Source organism: Heptranchias perlo, chromosome 31 (assembly GCF_035084215.1).
Source record: "Heptranchias perlo isolate sHepPer1 chromosome 31, sHepPer1.hap1, whole genome shotgun sequence".
Lineage (NCBI taxonomy): Eukaryota > Metazoa > Chordata > Chondrichthyes > Hexanchiformes > Hexanchidae > Heptranchias > Heptranchias perlo.
In genome coordinates, this window is record NC_090355.1 from 15,865,376 (window position 1) to 15,881,168 (window position 15,793).

The window sequence follows — 15,793 nt, forward strand, 5'->3', positions numbered from 1 at the left end:
TGGGCAGCAACAGTCAATTTGAAATCAGGCTCCCAATTGCACTGTGGGAGCCCTATTTAAACATGTTAGCGAAGTGTCTCGCCTCTCCATGCTGTAAAAAAGGAGATGGGCGCGTGCGCAGCATGCTGGGGACACGTTCGGTTGCCATTATAAAGTTATACATTCTGTCCTTATTTTTATATATGTATATATGAGTAAGCCATTCAGCCCCTCGAGCCTCTGATATTCTATTAGACCATGGTCGATCTGTACCTCAACTCCATTTACCCGCCTTTTCTCCATTTCCCTTGATACCCTTACCGAACAAAAGTCTATTGATATCAGTCTTGAAATTTTCAATTGACCCAGCAACAACAGCCTTTTGGGGAAGAGAGATGCAGTTATCCACTGCTCCTCATGAGCAAAGTGTTAGGATTTCACTCCTAACTGGCCTGGCTCTAAATTTAAGACAATGCCTCATTGTTCTGGGTCCCCAACCAGAGGAAATAGTTTATCTGGTGGTAATTTTAATTTAACCCGCCTGGCGGGAAACTGACAGGATCAGATCAGCCACCCGTTTTACACCCCGCCCGGTTCTATTTGCCGCTGTAGTCAATGGAAAATCTAACCCGCCCAATCCAATCCAGTCAGTTTCCCACCGGGCTGGTTAGATTAAAATTACCCTCTCTGTATATACCCTGTCAAATCCCTTTATCATTTTAAACACCTCGATTAGGTCTCTCCTCAACCTTCTAAACTCAATGGAAGACAAGGCAATTTTATGCAACCTGTCCTCATAATTTAACCCCTTTAAGCCAGTATCATTCTGTTGAATCTCTGCTGTGTCCCCTCCAATATATCTTTCCTGAGGTGCGGTGCCCAAAACTGAATGCAGTACTCCAGATGGGGTCCGACCAAGGCTCTCTACAACTGAAGCATAACTTCCTCCCATTTGTTTTTCAATGCCCTTGAGATAAAGGCCAACATTCCATTAGCCTTTTTGATTACTTTTTGTACCTGTCCACTAGTTTTTAGTGACATTTCCTACATGGACACCTAAATCTTTTTACTCCTCCACAGCTCCTAGTCTAATTTAAAAATATTCCGACGAACCCGAATAAGCACCTCAGGATGTTTTTCTATAGTAAAGGTTCTTAATAAATGCAAGTTGTTGTAGTGTAACTTGCTATGAAATATAAGTTCTAGTTTATATCTATTTATTTAACGTTTCTTAGTAACTGTGACCATGATGGCTGCATTATAGGAACATAGGAATTGCTGGATGATAAAAGAGCATGGTCCATCCAGTTCTCCTTTAACCATCCTGGTAGTCGCATGATACAATGGTAATAGAGTTGTTGATTAATCAAAGCAATCAATCTCTATCAATTAGTCTACAACAGATCCAGATATGACAAGAGGAAAACCCTAGTGATTGAGAGCTTTGGGAACCAAAGGTCCAAAGTCACCTGTCCCTCCCAAGCATACAACACTTACCAGATGTCATGTCTCAAATTACTTATATACTGTACCCCATTATGTACTTTTTCATTTTGATCGGAAGCCTCTTGTTCAATTACAATCATTACCTCAAGGACAGTTACTCAGCATCACCAAAGACTACAACATATTGTGATATCATTGCAGGGTGTACACAAGCTCGACACCATCCAGGACAAAGCAGCCCACTTGACTGGCACCCCATCGACCACCCCCTTAAACATTTACTCCCTCCACCACCGGCGCACCATGGCTGCAGCATGTACCATCTACAAGTTGCACTGCAGCAACTCGCCAAGGCTTCTTCGACAGCACCTCCCAAACCTGCAACCTCTACCACCTAGAAGGACAAGGGCAGCAGGCGCATGGGAACAACACCACCTGACTTGGAAATATATCGCTGTTCCTTCATCGTCACTGAGTCACAATCCTGGAACCCCCTACCTAACAGCACTGTGGGAGAACCTTCACCACACAGACTGCAGCGGTTAAAGGTGGCGGCTCACCACCACCTTCTCAAGGACAATTGGGGATAGGCAATAAATGCTGGCCTTGCCAGCGACGCCCACATCCCATGAATGAATTTAAAAAAAGGAAAAAAAGAGATCCATACTTGAAAAGATTTTTTAAAAACAAAACAAAATGACTTTATTGATTCACAGAGATTTCACGCTCGGGACTCCCAGCAGATCTCACAAATGCTGCTGCTTCTCTGGCTCTAATCACACACAATTACAGTCAAGAACTCAGTTGTAATTAACTTTAACAACCTATAACTAGTGTAAACAACTAACCAATGTTTATCAAAATATTCATTAATATTTTCTTAACTGCAATAAATGACCCATAACTCATAATTTGTGACAAGAATATGGTTATGTTATAAAGGGTAATAATCAGCAGGACCTCTGATTCATGGTGATTGAATGAATGAAATGCTGTCTTTTTGCAGATCTTTAGCAGTATTTTTTGGACTGTATTCCTCAGTTTAATCCCTGGACAGTTAGGGCCATTGGTTTGTGGTGAGTGATGAAGACAAATTCCATTTTCTTATGTGAGATGTGGGGATTCTCGGGGGTTGAATTCTGTTGTTCATTTTTACATGAAAGCTGTGATCAGTGGTCTAGCTCTTGGCTTTTTTTCTGCAAGGGTATTAATGAATTTGCTTTTCTGTTTTTGTTGAATTTCAATTATGGCAGATGCAAAATGCTGACAATTTGATTTTTTTGCATTATTCCACTGTTTCTCAAATAAAATCTGAATTCATTAATTATTACAAGTCAATTTGCCTGTCCATCACCCATGGTAACTACAATTGATTATAATTAGATTATCTCAGCCATGTAGATGAAGTTGATGAAGTATTGAATTTAAGATTTGTAAATCAGGTGTGCGCAATGATGTGATTGATGACATCCATGCCTCCTTACAAATTTTAAAAGTTGAATTACGGAATCATAGAATGATACAGCACAGAAGAAGGCCATTCAGTCCATCGTGCCTGTGCTGGCTCTGAAAGAGCTATCCAATTAGCCCCATTCCCTGCCCTTTCCCCAAAGCCCTGCAAATTTTTTCCCTTCAAGCATTTATCCAATTCCCTTTTGAAAGTTACGATTGAATCTGCTTCCACCACCCTTTCAGGCAGTACATTCCAGATCATAACAACTCACTGGTAAAAAAAATTCTCCTCATCTCGCCTCTGGTTCTTTTGCTAGTCGAAAAATTAAGGAAAATAAGCCTACCTTCCATTGTAGCCCTACCTTTGTCTCCATTACAATAATTTTTGAGAGGAGGTTTTTCAACAGGCTATTTTTGCACTCCTCAAAATATTCCAGTGTGGCAGTACAAGCTCTGTCCCTTTCTTATCAAGCTTCCTCTTGAAGGAACAATATGCTATAGTTAGCTTCTAACTGACAGTATCGCTGAAATTCTTACCCATTTCATTTACCAATATTATGAATCATATTTTTTGAAAAGAAATTTAAATTATGTCAGTGCTGTATAAACTGCTTGGAGAGCTGAATCCAAAATGACAGTCCTGGCAATATTATGGAGAGATCAGGACAATTAAAATTGATATTTATAAAGAACTATTCGAAGAAAAAAAATTGTTCCTTCAAACTCTGGAAAGAAAATAACTGAAGTTTAGTGATTTTGATTGCATAGCTCGCATAATAAAAAGATATTAAACATGCAGTGTAGCTGCAATAAACTTAGGAATCTCAAGAGCTCTTAGCAATCAGCGACTATCACATTCCTAATAACAGCCGTGGCAGTTATTCTGTGCGCAACATCTACTTAATTAAACAATAAACTTAGAAATCCCTAAGTTTATGAGGTGTTAAATGGCTCCCACTTGCGAAATCAATACAGAGGCCATAGTTAAATCATGAGACACAGATAATGCAGAATTCAAGGAACCCTTTGTTTATTAGCACTGTACTTAATGTTTGAGATTTTTTATGAAGAAATAGTTCTCAAAGACATGTGATGAGTGAAGAAAACGAAGGTAGGTGTGTATTGTCACTGATAAGAAAATAAAAATGGACTGTTAATCGGTCCTTTGCCTGATCAAATTGCTCTGTCATTAAGGTCCTGAGGACATGATGATGGGATATTTCTAATTGCAGATCTCTTCACTCTCTATTGAATCAGGAATTGATTCCCTATTGAATACTTCAGCTGAAGCGGTTGACTCCATCAACTTGACAATTTTAAATATGAAGAAGTACTTGCTTAAATTTAACTTGTGGCTTCTTCAACTTGTCATCATCTCCTGGTTCTTCTTCCCTGCAGAAGCTCCTTTTGTAGCAATCTTTCTGATTCTCTTCATTATCTTATAAACTTAGATAATGTCCATCCTTAATTTTTATTTCAAAACTTCCTTATTCTCTTTAAATAATCAAATGATTTCAAACATGAAATCATCCTTGTGGCTCTTCTTTGAATCATTTCTACCGCCTCAGTGTCTTTTCTTGATAAGGTGACCATGGTCCTGACATTCCACAAGTTTCTCACTGTAACTCCAGTGGGAGGCCAGTGAAACTGCGTGAAGCATTTGAGGCATTTTGGGGCATTGTATAAATGCATGCCATTATATTTATTTACTTTTAAGTTCATAATCTCATTCAGAGAATGGGTGCTCTTCTGAGATTGGAGCTGCGACACGTTGTTGAGGCAAAGTAGAGGGGATTTTATTCTGAATTTATTGTGTTACACTTCACATGGAAGCGCTTGATACTGATATTAGGTGCCTGAAATGAGAAAGTGTTCCATTTCCTAGCATCAACATCCCACATGTTGACAATACAGTATTGTAATACTGTCTACCTAAGGGACTGAAATAGCACCACTCCATGGTGGATTCAGTTTGTTTGGCCAAAAAAGCTTTCCATGTTCCATCAAGTTTTGTCTTCAATGGTTTTGGACTCGCCTGAACCATTCCAGTGAACACTATTTCTGTATAATGCCTTTGCAGTTCTCCCAATTCTAACCACATTGCAATTTTCCAACCACAGCAGCACACTTCCCTGCACCTCCTTCTGCTTTCTTCCACGTGCACACTTTGCAACTGCTCCTGCGCTCACAATTACTGCCCTCTCTTCTCTCTCTCACGGTGCAAATTACAGTAAGTTGTCACACACAACTTCTCAACCGGCCGCACACTAACACGCACCCATTTCAGACCGGACAATTCCTGTGTTGGGCAGAAGTAATATCGAAAAATCGGGTGGGTGAAAAAAGTAGGCTGGAGATCGGGCTTGAAAATCAGTCAGTATTCGTTGGAAAATCTGGCCTAGTACTGAAAGCTGTATACAGAAGGGATAATGGATACTAGAAAAGTGGCCTTGAAAATGGCTGCAACTAGAACAAAAGGTCAAAGAATAAAAACATGATATCCTATAAACCATACTTGCAACCAGAGAGGAAAAAAAGGCTAATTTAGTGAGCAACTCCACTGAATTGGATTATTTCCACTTCGACACACAAAAGATTTATTTCTCACAAGAGACCTATTATTCATGTGGTGACATTAGAACTAATGCTCTGGAGCTGAAGAGATGAAGCTAGGACTTACCCTGCAGGGCCACCGGAGGCAGCAGTCTCACTGAGCTCTGGGCCCGTAATCCATTTCGTCTCATCCACTACCGTGCGAGCATGAGGTAGTCTCCCAACATCCTTTATTGTCATCATGAGGTGGCGTGAAGACTTTAGGATTTTCACCGCTTCATCGTGGGGAATGTTGAGAAAACTTCTGCCATTCACCTCGATGATCTGATCTCCAACCTAACAAAGAAAAATCCCATTGTTACTGTGAACTATTATAAATACCTATTGTTGGAATTAACTGCAAAACTGTATCAAAAGCTCCTTTGTTCCTAATGGGATTACATTTTGAATTCCTCAGTGATACCTTTTTTTGTTGCAATTTATTTGCAGAGTATTGAATTGAGGAGACTGAAATAGTGTCGTTGTACAGCGTGTTGTTCCTCCTTCCAGCTATGCCACTGTGTGACAGGACGTGGGTTTGTGCCTACAGCTCCCCCCATGATGAGTTCTCTATCTGAGCATGCTATCAAAGGGAGGCATCAAGTGGATATCGGGCCTTTTCCCACAGGAAGGAAGTTAAAATTGCTAGGCAAGACAGCCAGGGTCTAGTCTTATTCACCTCCCTGAAGCCACCTCACAGTCAAGCCCATCATGTGTTTGGGAACTGTAAATGACTACCATAAAAAAGGAGGGGAAAAAAATGAAAAATGGTATAAAAAATTAAATAATTTGATCAAAATATCTGAATCACAAGTATCACGTTTTGGGATTTTTGATCACTTTTTGTTTCATGATGGAAAGGATTTTGGGATTGAGTTATGTTTAAGGGTTGTGTTTTAAGATGAAGTGCATTCACACAAGTTTGGAAAAAAAGAGCACTCAGATATAAGGTGGTTAAAATGCTAATAAGCTAAGCATGGAAATTGTTTCCCAAAGTCCAAAGACAGTAAGCAATTTGTTAGCCTGTTGATCACCTCACACCCATTGTACAAGGAAATCACTGGTCCCACACACTTGGTAGGAATTGTCTGGCATAAGCCCATTCCTGTTGTGAACAGATGAAGGTAGGATTAGAGGCAGAAACACATACTGATGGTCAGGTTTTTAAACAAAAAGCTGCTGCGGCCGATTTTCACCTCGACTCAAAAGGTTAGATTGCAGAAGCATAATTAGAAGCTATATGATTTAAATCAAACTTGATGTGAGGAAGCATGGCTTATTAATTATTTTATATTATTACACAAAGACAAGTTGCACTGATTTGATTACAAGCGTCCAATCATAAATTGCTCTGTATATTCACTGGTCATTTCAGAAATAAAACAGCTTAATCATTTGTTCTCTCTGCATCTCACTAAAATATTAACACTCTGTCCACTGAAAGATTGGAGAAGTACATGTAAAGGCATGTGTGAAAGACAAGATATCCGGTTCGTATATCAAGAGGGATGTATTGTTACATAACCTGGGTGATGCTTTTGTATAAGTAGATATGGAGTAATCAGCCTTGGCTCAGTGATCGCACTCTCACCTCGAAGTCAAAAGGCTGTGGGTTCAAATAAGCACTCTAGTGACTTGAGCGTATAATCTAAGTTGAAACTTCAGTGCAGTACTGAAGGAGCACTGTAATGTCAGAGGTGCCATCATTTGGATGAGACGTTAAGTCAAGGCCCTTTTATGTATGGGCTCTCAGGCAATGTATCCTCTAATTTCTTTTGGCCATGTGCGGAATGAACTTGGGTTTGTGCACCGATATAAAGGCCGTGTGTGCCACCGTAAAAAAAATCACAACCTTGCATTGAACATGTTTTTTGAAAAACATTATTCAGGGTATATAACAAACAGAACAAATGTACAAAATAATGGATAATTGTAACAATTTAATGGAGAGTTCAAGAACTAGAGGACAAAGATTTAAGCTGATTGGCGGAAGGATTAGAGGGGACATGAGGAAAAACTTTTTTACCCAGAGGGTGGTGGGTATATGGAATTCGCTGCCCGAATTGGCGGTAGAGGCAGGGACCCTCAACTCTTTTAAAAAGTACCTGGACCTGCACCTAAAGTGCTGTAAACTGCAGGGCTACGGACCGGGTGCTGGAAGGTGGGATTAGAATGGGCACTTGGTTGTTCTTCGAGCCGGCACGGACGCGATGGGCCGAATGGCCCCCTCTGTGCTGTATCTTTTCTATGGTTCTATTATATTGGCTGATAAATTTATATAATTTATGAAATCGGTTTCTTAAGTTGCACTAGGTTTGAGCTGACCAGTCTCGTTATATTTTATTAAAAATTATCTGATGGGAACGATTCCAATCAGCTTTTTGTTGAATCAGCTTAATGACTGATTCAAACAAAAATAGTGTGCATTCAGAATTTTTAAATTGAGTCAGAAATATAAAACAGCTGTCAAATCAGTCAGTGTGAATTTGGGAATAGGGAACAGTTTAATTAAAGCTGCCTCCCGCACCTCAGCACGGTTTAAACAATTAATGCATTACAATTGCACACCTTGCAAGTCTCATCAGTTTTGCTGTCTCTATGTAAGGCAGGGTGCAGTTTGGTCAAGCGCACCATTTGCCCATTTGTTTCCAAAGGTTGAAGTTATATAATTAAGGAAAGGAAATGTAAGGACTTATATTTGGATAATGCCTTTCATGGCCTCTAAATGTGCCAAAGCCCTTTACAGCCAATTAAGTACTTTTGAAGTGTAGTCAGTGTTGTAATGTAGGAAATGAGGCAGCCAATTTGCGCTCAGCAAACTCCCATAAACAGCAATGAGACAATGACCAGATAATCTGTTTTAATGATGTTGGTTGAGGGATAAATATTGGCCAGGACACCAGGGAGAACTCCCCTGCTCTTCAAAAAGTGGCATGGGATTTTTTTAACGTTTATCCGAGAGGACAGATGGGCCTCAGTTTAACAACTCATCCGAAAGACAGCACCTCCAACAATGCAGTACTCTCTTAGTACTGCTCTGGGAGTATCAGCATGGATTATGTGCTCAAGTCTCTGGAGTGGGACTTGAACCCACGGCCTTCTGACTCAAAGGTAAGAGTGCTACCCACTGAGCCACAGCTGACATGAATGCTATACAGAACCGTGGGACCTGTACAGATCCACAATGACCACCACCAGTAACAATCCCTAACCAGAGGCAGCATCATTCTAGAAAACAATCATTTATTACCAGTTAGCCATTCAGATTTGACTTTGTGTATTTGAAAGGTCCTGTTAATGGCCAGGATTGTACGAAATGTCTCGTTCAGAGTTTCTCCGTTTGGAGTTCTGTGAATTAAAGGTATCTTACAGGCAAGAGGGGAGCAATTCCATTGCCCCCTGTGTCACTCACTGAAGATTCACACAAACATCAGTTGGACACCGCTAAGAGCACTGTCCCTTTAAGAAGCCAACGATTCCTTATGCAATTACAGGAGTGCGGCCAAGTCCTGAGTGAAGGGTTAACGGAGCAGTGCAGAAACTGGGGAACAGCCGGCTTGTGTCACACAGGATCACACTCAGCTATTCAAACACCGGCATGTAACCAAATACCTTTACATGCCTCCCACAGCCAGCCAGACTGATACAGAACAACTGACCTCTCGCTGTTTACTGTTGAACCTCGTTACAGAGCAGCCCGGGTTATCGCGAGACTTCCAAACGTGTCTGGGCCGACTCTCCTTTTGCCCTTGTAAATTTCTATCTCCCTCTTCTGAAGGTGTCGACTCTCACCGGCCAATAGTGCCACAGAAAACCCTCCAGTGCTTCACCCACCAGCCATTCTCTACAGGTGCACCCAGGCAGTGAACGTCAGCAAGGCATCTGACCACTGAGGACAGACAGATCCAATCTTCCATCACCCAACATCCGGCCGGCCGGCTGTCCGTCCACAGCTTTCAGTCAGGGTCACTCGATAATGATCACAAGGAGAAACCCTCACCCCGGGACAGTGAATCACAGGCAGTGCTCCCACCACTGATATCAGCTAACTCGACACAGACCAAATAGAATTGGTTTGGTGTGCGGACGGAATCTTTAAGTGCGTGGTACACAACAGGCTGTTGCACGGTCGCGCACGTGCGCAGCTTAGTGGGAACGGTGCTCTCAGGTGGACATAAAAGATCCCACCTGAGAGATGGGATCTCAGGCGCTATTTGAAGAAGAGCAGGGGAGTTATCCCCGTTGTCCTGGCCAATATTTATCCTTCAACCAACATCACTAAAACAGATTATCTGGTCATTCTCTCATTACTGTTTGTGGGACCTTGCTGTGCACAATTTGGCTGCTGCATTTCCTACATTACAACAGCGACGAAACTTCAAAAATGCTTAAATGGCTGTAAAGCGTTTTGGGACATCCTGAGGTCGTGAAAGGCAATACATAAATGTAAGTTCTTTGTTTCTGTAGTATGAATCAACCAATGAAATTAAGGGATGTTGGATCTGCCACTGACGGTATCTACAGCAGACCTGAATTTATCACGGTGAATTTATAATATAATACAATCATTCGAAAATGGTGGGCAGGAGAAAAAAAATCATTTAGTCCATCGAGCCTACCCCACACAGATGTAATGCCTAAAGCATGACTGTTAGACAACCCCTACCCACCAGCAGCCATGTAATATCCTGGGAGAGGCAAAAAATCAGATTAATAAACCCAACGCCAATGAGGGAAAAAAAACTGGAACATTCCTCTCTGACCCCCTTCAAGATGGTATATTTCCTGTAATCTACTGTTAAAAATAACATGGCAATAAACAGGTTCTGTGACATAATCCAATATACTTTCAAGTCCTACATGGCAAAACATTGGTCATGTCCTTGGAATTGTATTATGAGTCAGTCATGCCTTTTGATATTCATCACCAAATTGGTCATATATAATGAGATTAATAACTTTCTTTAGCTCACCCAGTCGCTGTTGTGTGTCATGAAATCATTGGCACCCTTTTGTCCTTTCTCGTGAAATCATTCATATCCTATTTTGCTGGTCATAAAATCATCAAATACTTTGCTCGTCAAGAAATCACTGATACCTTTCCTGCTCATCGTGAAATCGTTGATACACAGCGATGCCTTCAGCTTCCAACAACATTGTAAAACCACCTCAAATTAAAAAAGGTCCATTGCCAGCACAAAAAAATTCACCACCTTACAGAAATCCTAGACAATGATAGATAACTTATAGTGAATTTCAGATACCAACACAATCTTGGCAATCAGATGGTATTCAAACACCACTCAAGTGACGTCTGTAATTCCATTAGAGGCAGTTTAAATACACAAAAATCAATTCAATCTCATTATGTTGTACAAAGCTTTCTTCGGAAATGTATAAGTAATGTACAGCCCTTTTCTGTCTTCATCAATATTTCCTGTTTCATTAGACCAACCATAATACCATACTGCTGGATTCTCGATTCTCAACAACAACTTGCATTGATATAGCGTCTTTAACATAGTAAAATGCCCCAAGGCGCTTCACAAGACTGATTATCAAACAAAATTTGACACCGAGCCAAATAAGGAGATATTAGGTTTTAAGGAGCATCTTAAAGAAAGAGAGAGAGGTAGAGAGGTGGAGAGGTTTAAGGAGGGAATTCCAGAGCTTGGGGCCGAGGCAGCTGAAGGCATGGCTGCCAATGGTGGAGCAAAGAAAACCGGGGATGCACAAGAGGCCGGAATTGGAGGAGCGCAGAGATCTTGGAGGGGTGTAGGGCTTGGAGAAGCTTAGAGTGACAGGGAGAGGCGAGGCCATGGAGGGATTTGAAAACAAGGATGAGAATTTTAAAATTGGGTGTTGCAGAACCGGGAGCCAAAGTAGGTCTGCATGCATAGGGATGATGGGTGAACGGGACTTGTTGCGAGTTAGGATACGGGCAGCAGAATTTTGGATGAGCTCACGTTTACAGAGGGTGCAATGTGGGAGGCTGGCGAGGAGAGCATTTACATTTATTTCTTCGCCTAGAGCTGAATTACAATAGTCTCATGCAAAATAGCTAGTGAGGGAGGGAATATGCAGAAAACTGGGGATGTGGGAGGAATACAGAGGAACCATATCAGTCAACCATGCCTTTCTTACCAGGTGGACTGACTGTAACTGGAGATGGTCACAGGATGCAACAATTCACCCTCCAAGAAGGAGAATTATGTCAGTCAGTGGGTGTGAGAGAGTGAGAGAGAGACAGGGTTCATGCACCCTTAAGATTAGTGAAGTAAGGTGTTATCATACAATCATAGAATCTTACAGCACAGAAGGAGGCCATTTGGCCCATCGTGCCTGTGCCAACTCTTTGAAAGAGCTATCCAATTAGTCCCTTCCCCTGCTGTTTCCAACTAGCCCTGCAATTTTCTTCCCTACATGTATTTATCCAATTCCCTTTTAAAAGTTACAATTGAATCTGCTTCCACTACCATGTCAGGCAGTGCATTTCAGATCATAATAACTCGCTGCATAAAAAAAATTCACCTCATCTCATCTCTAGCTCTTTTGCCAATTATCTTAAATCTGTGTTTTCTGGTTACTGACACTTCAGCCAGTGGAACCAGTTTCTCCTTATTTACTCTATCAAAAACTTTCATGTTATAATCCAAGGTGACTTCCAACACTCTCTATTCATGCTAATGGCAAAAGGCAATTTCCAGCAGTCGGCCTGCACCTCCTATGATCTCAAACGTATCAACACTTTCAAGGAGTACACAAATTAACAATTACTCTTTCACTGCTGGATTTTACAATGGAGTTCCACATGGGTTATCCACCATACACCTTCTGAAAGGTAATCAGACCATATAGTTCTGGCTAAAGCTAGTTGTTGAATTTACTTGAAAGAATTATAACTACACGGAAGAAAAACAATTGCAGTAGAACAATCAGAAGTGCTTGACTTAAATACAACTTTCATTTTTTTTCCAGAACCAAAAACAATGAATTTCTGAAACCTTTAAGTCAGAGTGCTTTTCAGAATCTTGTAACTGAGTCTGAGAAGATCACTCCTCAGTCTTACCACTGCGATGTGGAAAACAAGGTTGACACGAGAACTGGAAACCACAGAATAGAAGAAGCCAGCACAGGCCTTTGACGCTCACTTTAAAATGAATTCCTTTACACTGGGAAAGTAAACATGTTTTTCATGAATTTTAGTTTTTAGGCACAGATTCGAGCATAAATTGCCGAATGCCAGCATTTGAAAAATTCAGGCTTCTATCAGAAGCACCTTTTGGAGGTTTAAGTTTCAAATAAAAATGCTGCAGCCAAAATACAACATTTTTACAGTTTGCTACCAAGATAGATAAAGCATTTATCTTTGATTTATTTTTGGAAGCAGATTCAATAATAACTTTCAAAAGGGAATTGGATTGATACTTGAAGAGGAAAGATTTGCAGGGCTATGGGAAAAGGGCATGGGAGTGGGACTAATTGGATAGCTCTTTCAAAGAGCCGGCACAGGCAGGATGGGCTGAATGGCCTCCTTCTGTGCTGGACCATTCTATGATTCTATAATTTAGTATTACGTACAAGTGCATATTTTCTAAAAGATAAAAGCTTAGGCTGGTGATGTCACAGTGGAGTGATTGTGAATGTTCTGTGCTGAAGTTCACCCTTGCAATTTTAATCTTGGCCAGCTGTCCCGAGGGCAGAAACAGGGCACTTCACCATGGGAGGGGAGCTATGAAGCAGGTCAGCCACCCCATGGCTGCTCACCGCAGCCACTGAAGGAGGAGCACAGGCACAGCCCTGGGCACAGGCTATTTGTAAGGAGGGGACATCTCGCGCAGGGAGGGGCCTAAAGGCATGAAAAAGTATAAAATTAAAATGTAACAGAAAACAACACACAAAAATCAAACTCTGGTTTGCAGCCGTATTAGTTCAGCAGCTTCACTCCTGTGAAATTCTTGCTCAGCACTCTAGCTGATGTGCGATCGATTTTTCATTGCTGGCTTTTAGCATGTCCACATTTTATTGCTCATTATTGACGAGCAAATAAATGCAGATGTGCTAAAGGCTGGTGGTACCATAAAATCCAGGTTCGTCCTCGTAAAAGTTTCAAGAAACGGCTGGACTCTGGCTTCATTTTAAAGAGACACCACTTTTACACTTAAACCAGGAGGAATGCAACAGCCTTGTATTTGAGATAGTGCAACATCATGAACAATATCTGTGATGGTCTGGTCATCTTTCATCTGAAATCAGCCAAAAGCCTTATTTACAGACAATATGAATGAAAACCTTGAATCTATACAGTCTGTTTAGCTATAGATAGTAGGTTATTAATAAATAAGTTAAATTTCAATTGTCTTAATTTATCTCTCCTTAAAGGGACACTCATGAAAATGTATTTGGCAAAATTGTGTTTTTGTTTGGTGGGGGAGAAGAGATATGCATCAGTTTTATCACAATAACAACTGAGGCAAGTGCCCTGGTAAAAGTTTTGCACAACTGAGCGAAACGATCTGTCCAATCTGTTCTTTGCAGGTCTGCGGCACTGCTACAAGTGAAGTTGCCGTGGCAACAACTAGGACACTGCTAAGTGCATCACAAGGCTGTGTACTCGCAGAGGGGAGCAAGCAGGGAAACAACTAAGATTATTTCATTCATGTCTGATCTTACATTTTACAGATGATCCAACATGGCAATTTAAATCGGCTTAGCCAGAAAACAATTCAACTGAAAAAAAGGCAACGAGTGCAGCACAAAAACATCCAACAGGATACTCTTTGAATGAACCCTACAAATAAATTATTCAAGATGGAGAGATAAAATTGGGCCTCAGCTGCCGTTACACTACTATATTTGTGCTGATGTGAAGCAGTTCACAATACACTTCAACACAAGACCCGTAGCATAACTTAGGAACCAGGTTCCAATCTAACCCTTGAGCAGTGTGAAGTGCACTTCCTCCAGGAGGTGATCTTAAATTACTTGTACTTCACACTGGGCAACAGAACTCCAACTGACGTAAAGCCATGCAAAAAAAAAACCCAGGCAGCCCACAGTGTAAACTTAATATGGAATCATTTATAATGTTGGGAATGAGGTGACATTTCCACCAGCTCTCTGCTGATTTTGAAATTTAGCCTGCAGAGAATGGAGCCCTGGGCACATGTTCAAGCACAGACGTGCTCCTCTGTCGTTAGCCTCAGTGCGAGGTGCAGCATAACTCGGGTTTGCCGACTGTGCCTTGTGCTGTACAGTTTCCGCTCGAGGAGACAGGCATCCATCGCATTAAGGTAGCATTATAGACAGGAGAGTATTGATTCTCGATTATTCACGCGGTTGAATCTGTCCTTCAGGAAAGCAGAGTTCTGGACAATAAAAGGTGTTTTGTCCAGATAAGCATCTATCTGCAACATCAGTGTAACTTAGCAACAACCAAAACCACAGAAAATTCTTCCCCTCAGGCAAGTGTCCCATGTGTTTTTTGATCTTTATGATTTCTTTGCTACATTGTGATCCACCCCTCACTCTCCATCAGACCGTGCAGCAGAAAACTGAAACCCGCCTGTTTGAATAGCTTTGGTAAAAAAAAACTGCTTCAAGTGTAGCTTGTGTGCTGCTGGAAATCACAATCCTGGTTTACACTTACTTGAGTATATTGCTGTGAAAGTTGCATTTCAAGCATTCCCTGTCCAAGCAGACGCCAGCAAAACACCAATACTGCACTATAAATAATATAAAAGAGTATCTGCTCAGTCCTAGACAGTGGACAGTACAGAGATGGTATAAAATGTCTGCTCAACCTGATACTGGCTTCACTGTCAATACAATCAAGTCTAAAATGGAAATGACTGCAAAATTAGATTCAAGCCATGACTCAAATGGTTAACAGCGGTGTGATTTTATTTTGTGTTGTGACATATACATAAAGTGAAGAAAAAACATACCATTACCTTGGTTTTACAATGTCAATAAATCGTGTAAATGGATTCGACCAGGAGAACGAACCCCAAAAGTGTGAAAGATGAGGACTGTAAATAAAGCAGCAATGAGTATCTGTTTTATTGGGCGTTTTTTTTTCACAGCCAATTTGCAATAAGACAGGCTGGTTCGTGAACCTTTTTAAAGTGGGACTGTTTTCAACAAAAGTCTTTGGTGAACCTTGCTTTTACTCAGGAGATTGACGATCCAAATGAATCAGGGGGATTGTTTTCCATGTTCATGCTGCCAGTGGAGAATCTGGTCTGGAGGCCACACATATTGGAGAATTCAGCACTTTTACATTCCCATGACTCCGCCTATTCTCTCCTCCAGGGCCATCAGG

General features: G+C 41.1%; 1 protein-coding gene and 1 long non-coding RNA gene across 3 annotated transcripts in view; one reads left to right on the forward strand and one right to left on the reverse strand.

Moving 5' to 3' along the window:
- whrna (whirlin a) overlaps positions 1-15,793 on the reverse strand; it is a 145,419-nt gene that overhangs the window by 60,009 nt on the left and 69,617 nt on the right. For both annotated transcript variants that reach the window (XM_067969617.1, XM_067969616.1), the window contains exon 5: positions 5,558-5,766. In XM_067969617.1, the coding sequence (XP_067825718.1) occupies positions 5,558-5,766 (209 nt within the window). The remainder of the gene's footprint in view (positions 1-5,557; positions 5,767-15,793) is intronic.
- On the forward strand, positions 9,796-15,524 carry LOC137300401 (uncharacterized). The gene is made up of 2 exons (XR_010958075.1): positions 9,796-9,915; positions 14,152-15,524. It is a non-coding gene; the product is annotated as an uncharacterized lncRNA (long non-coding RNA).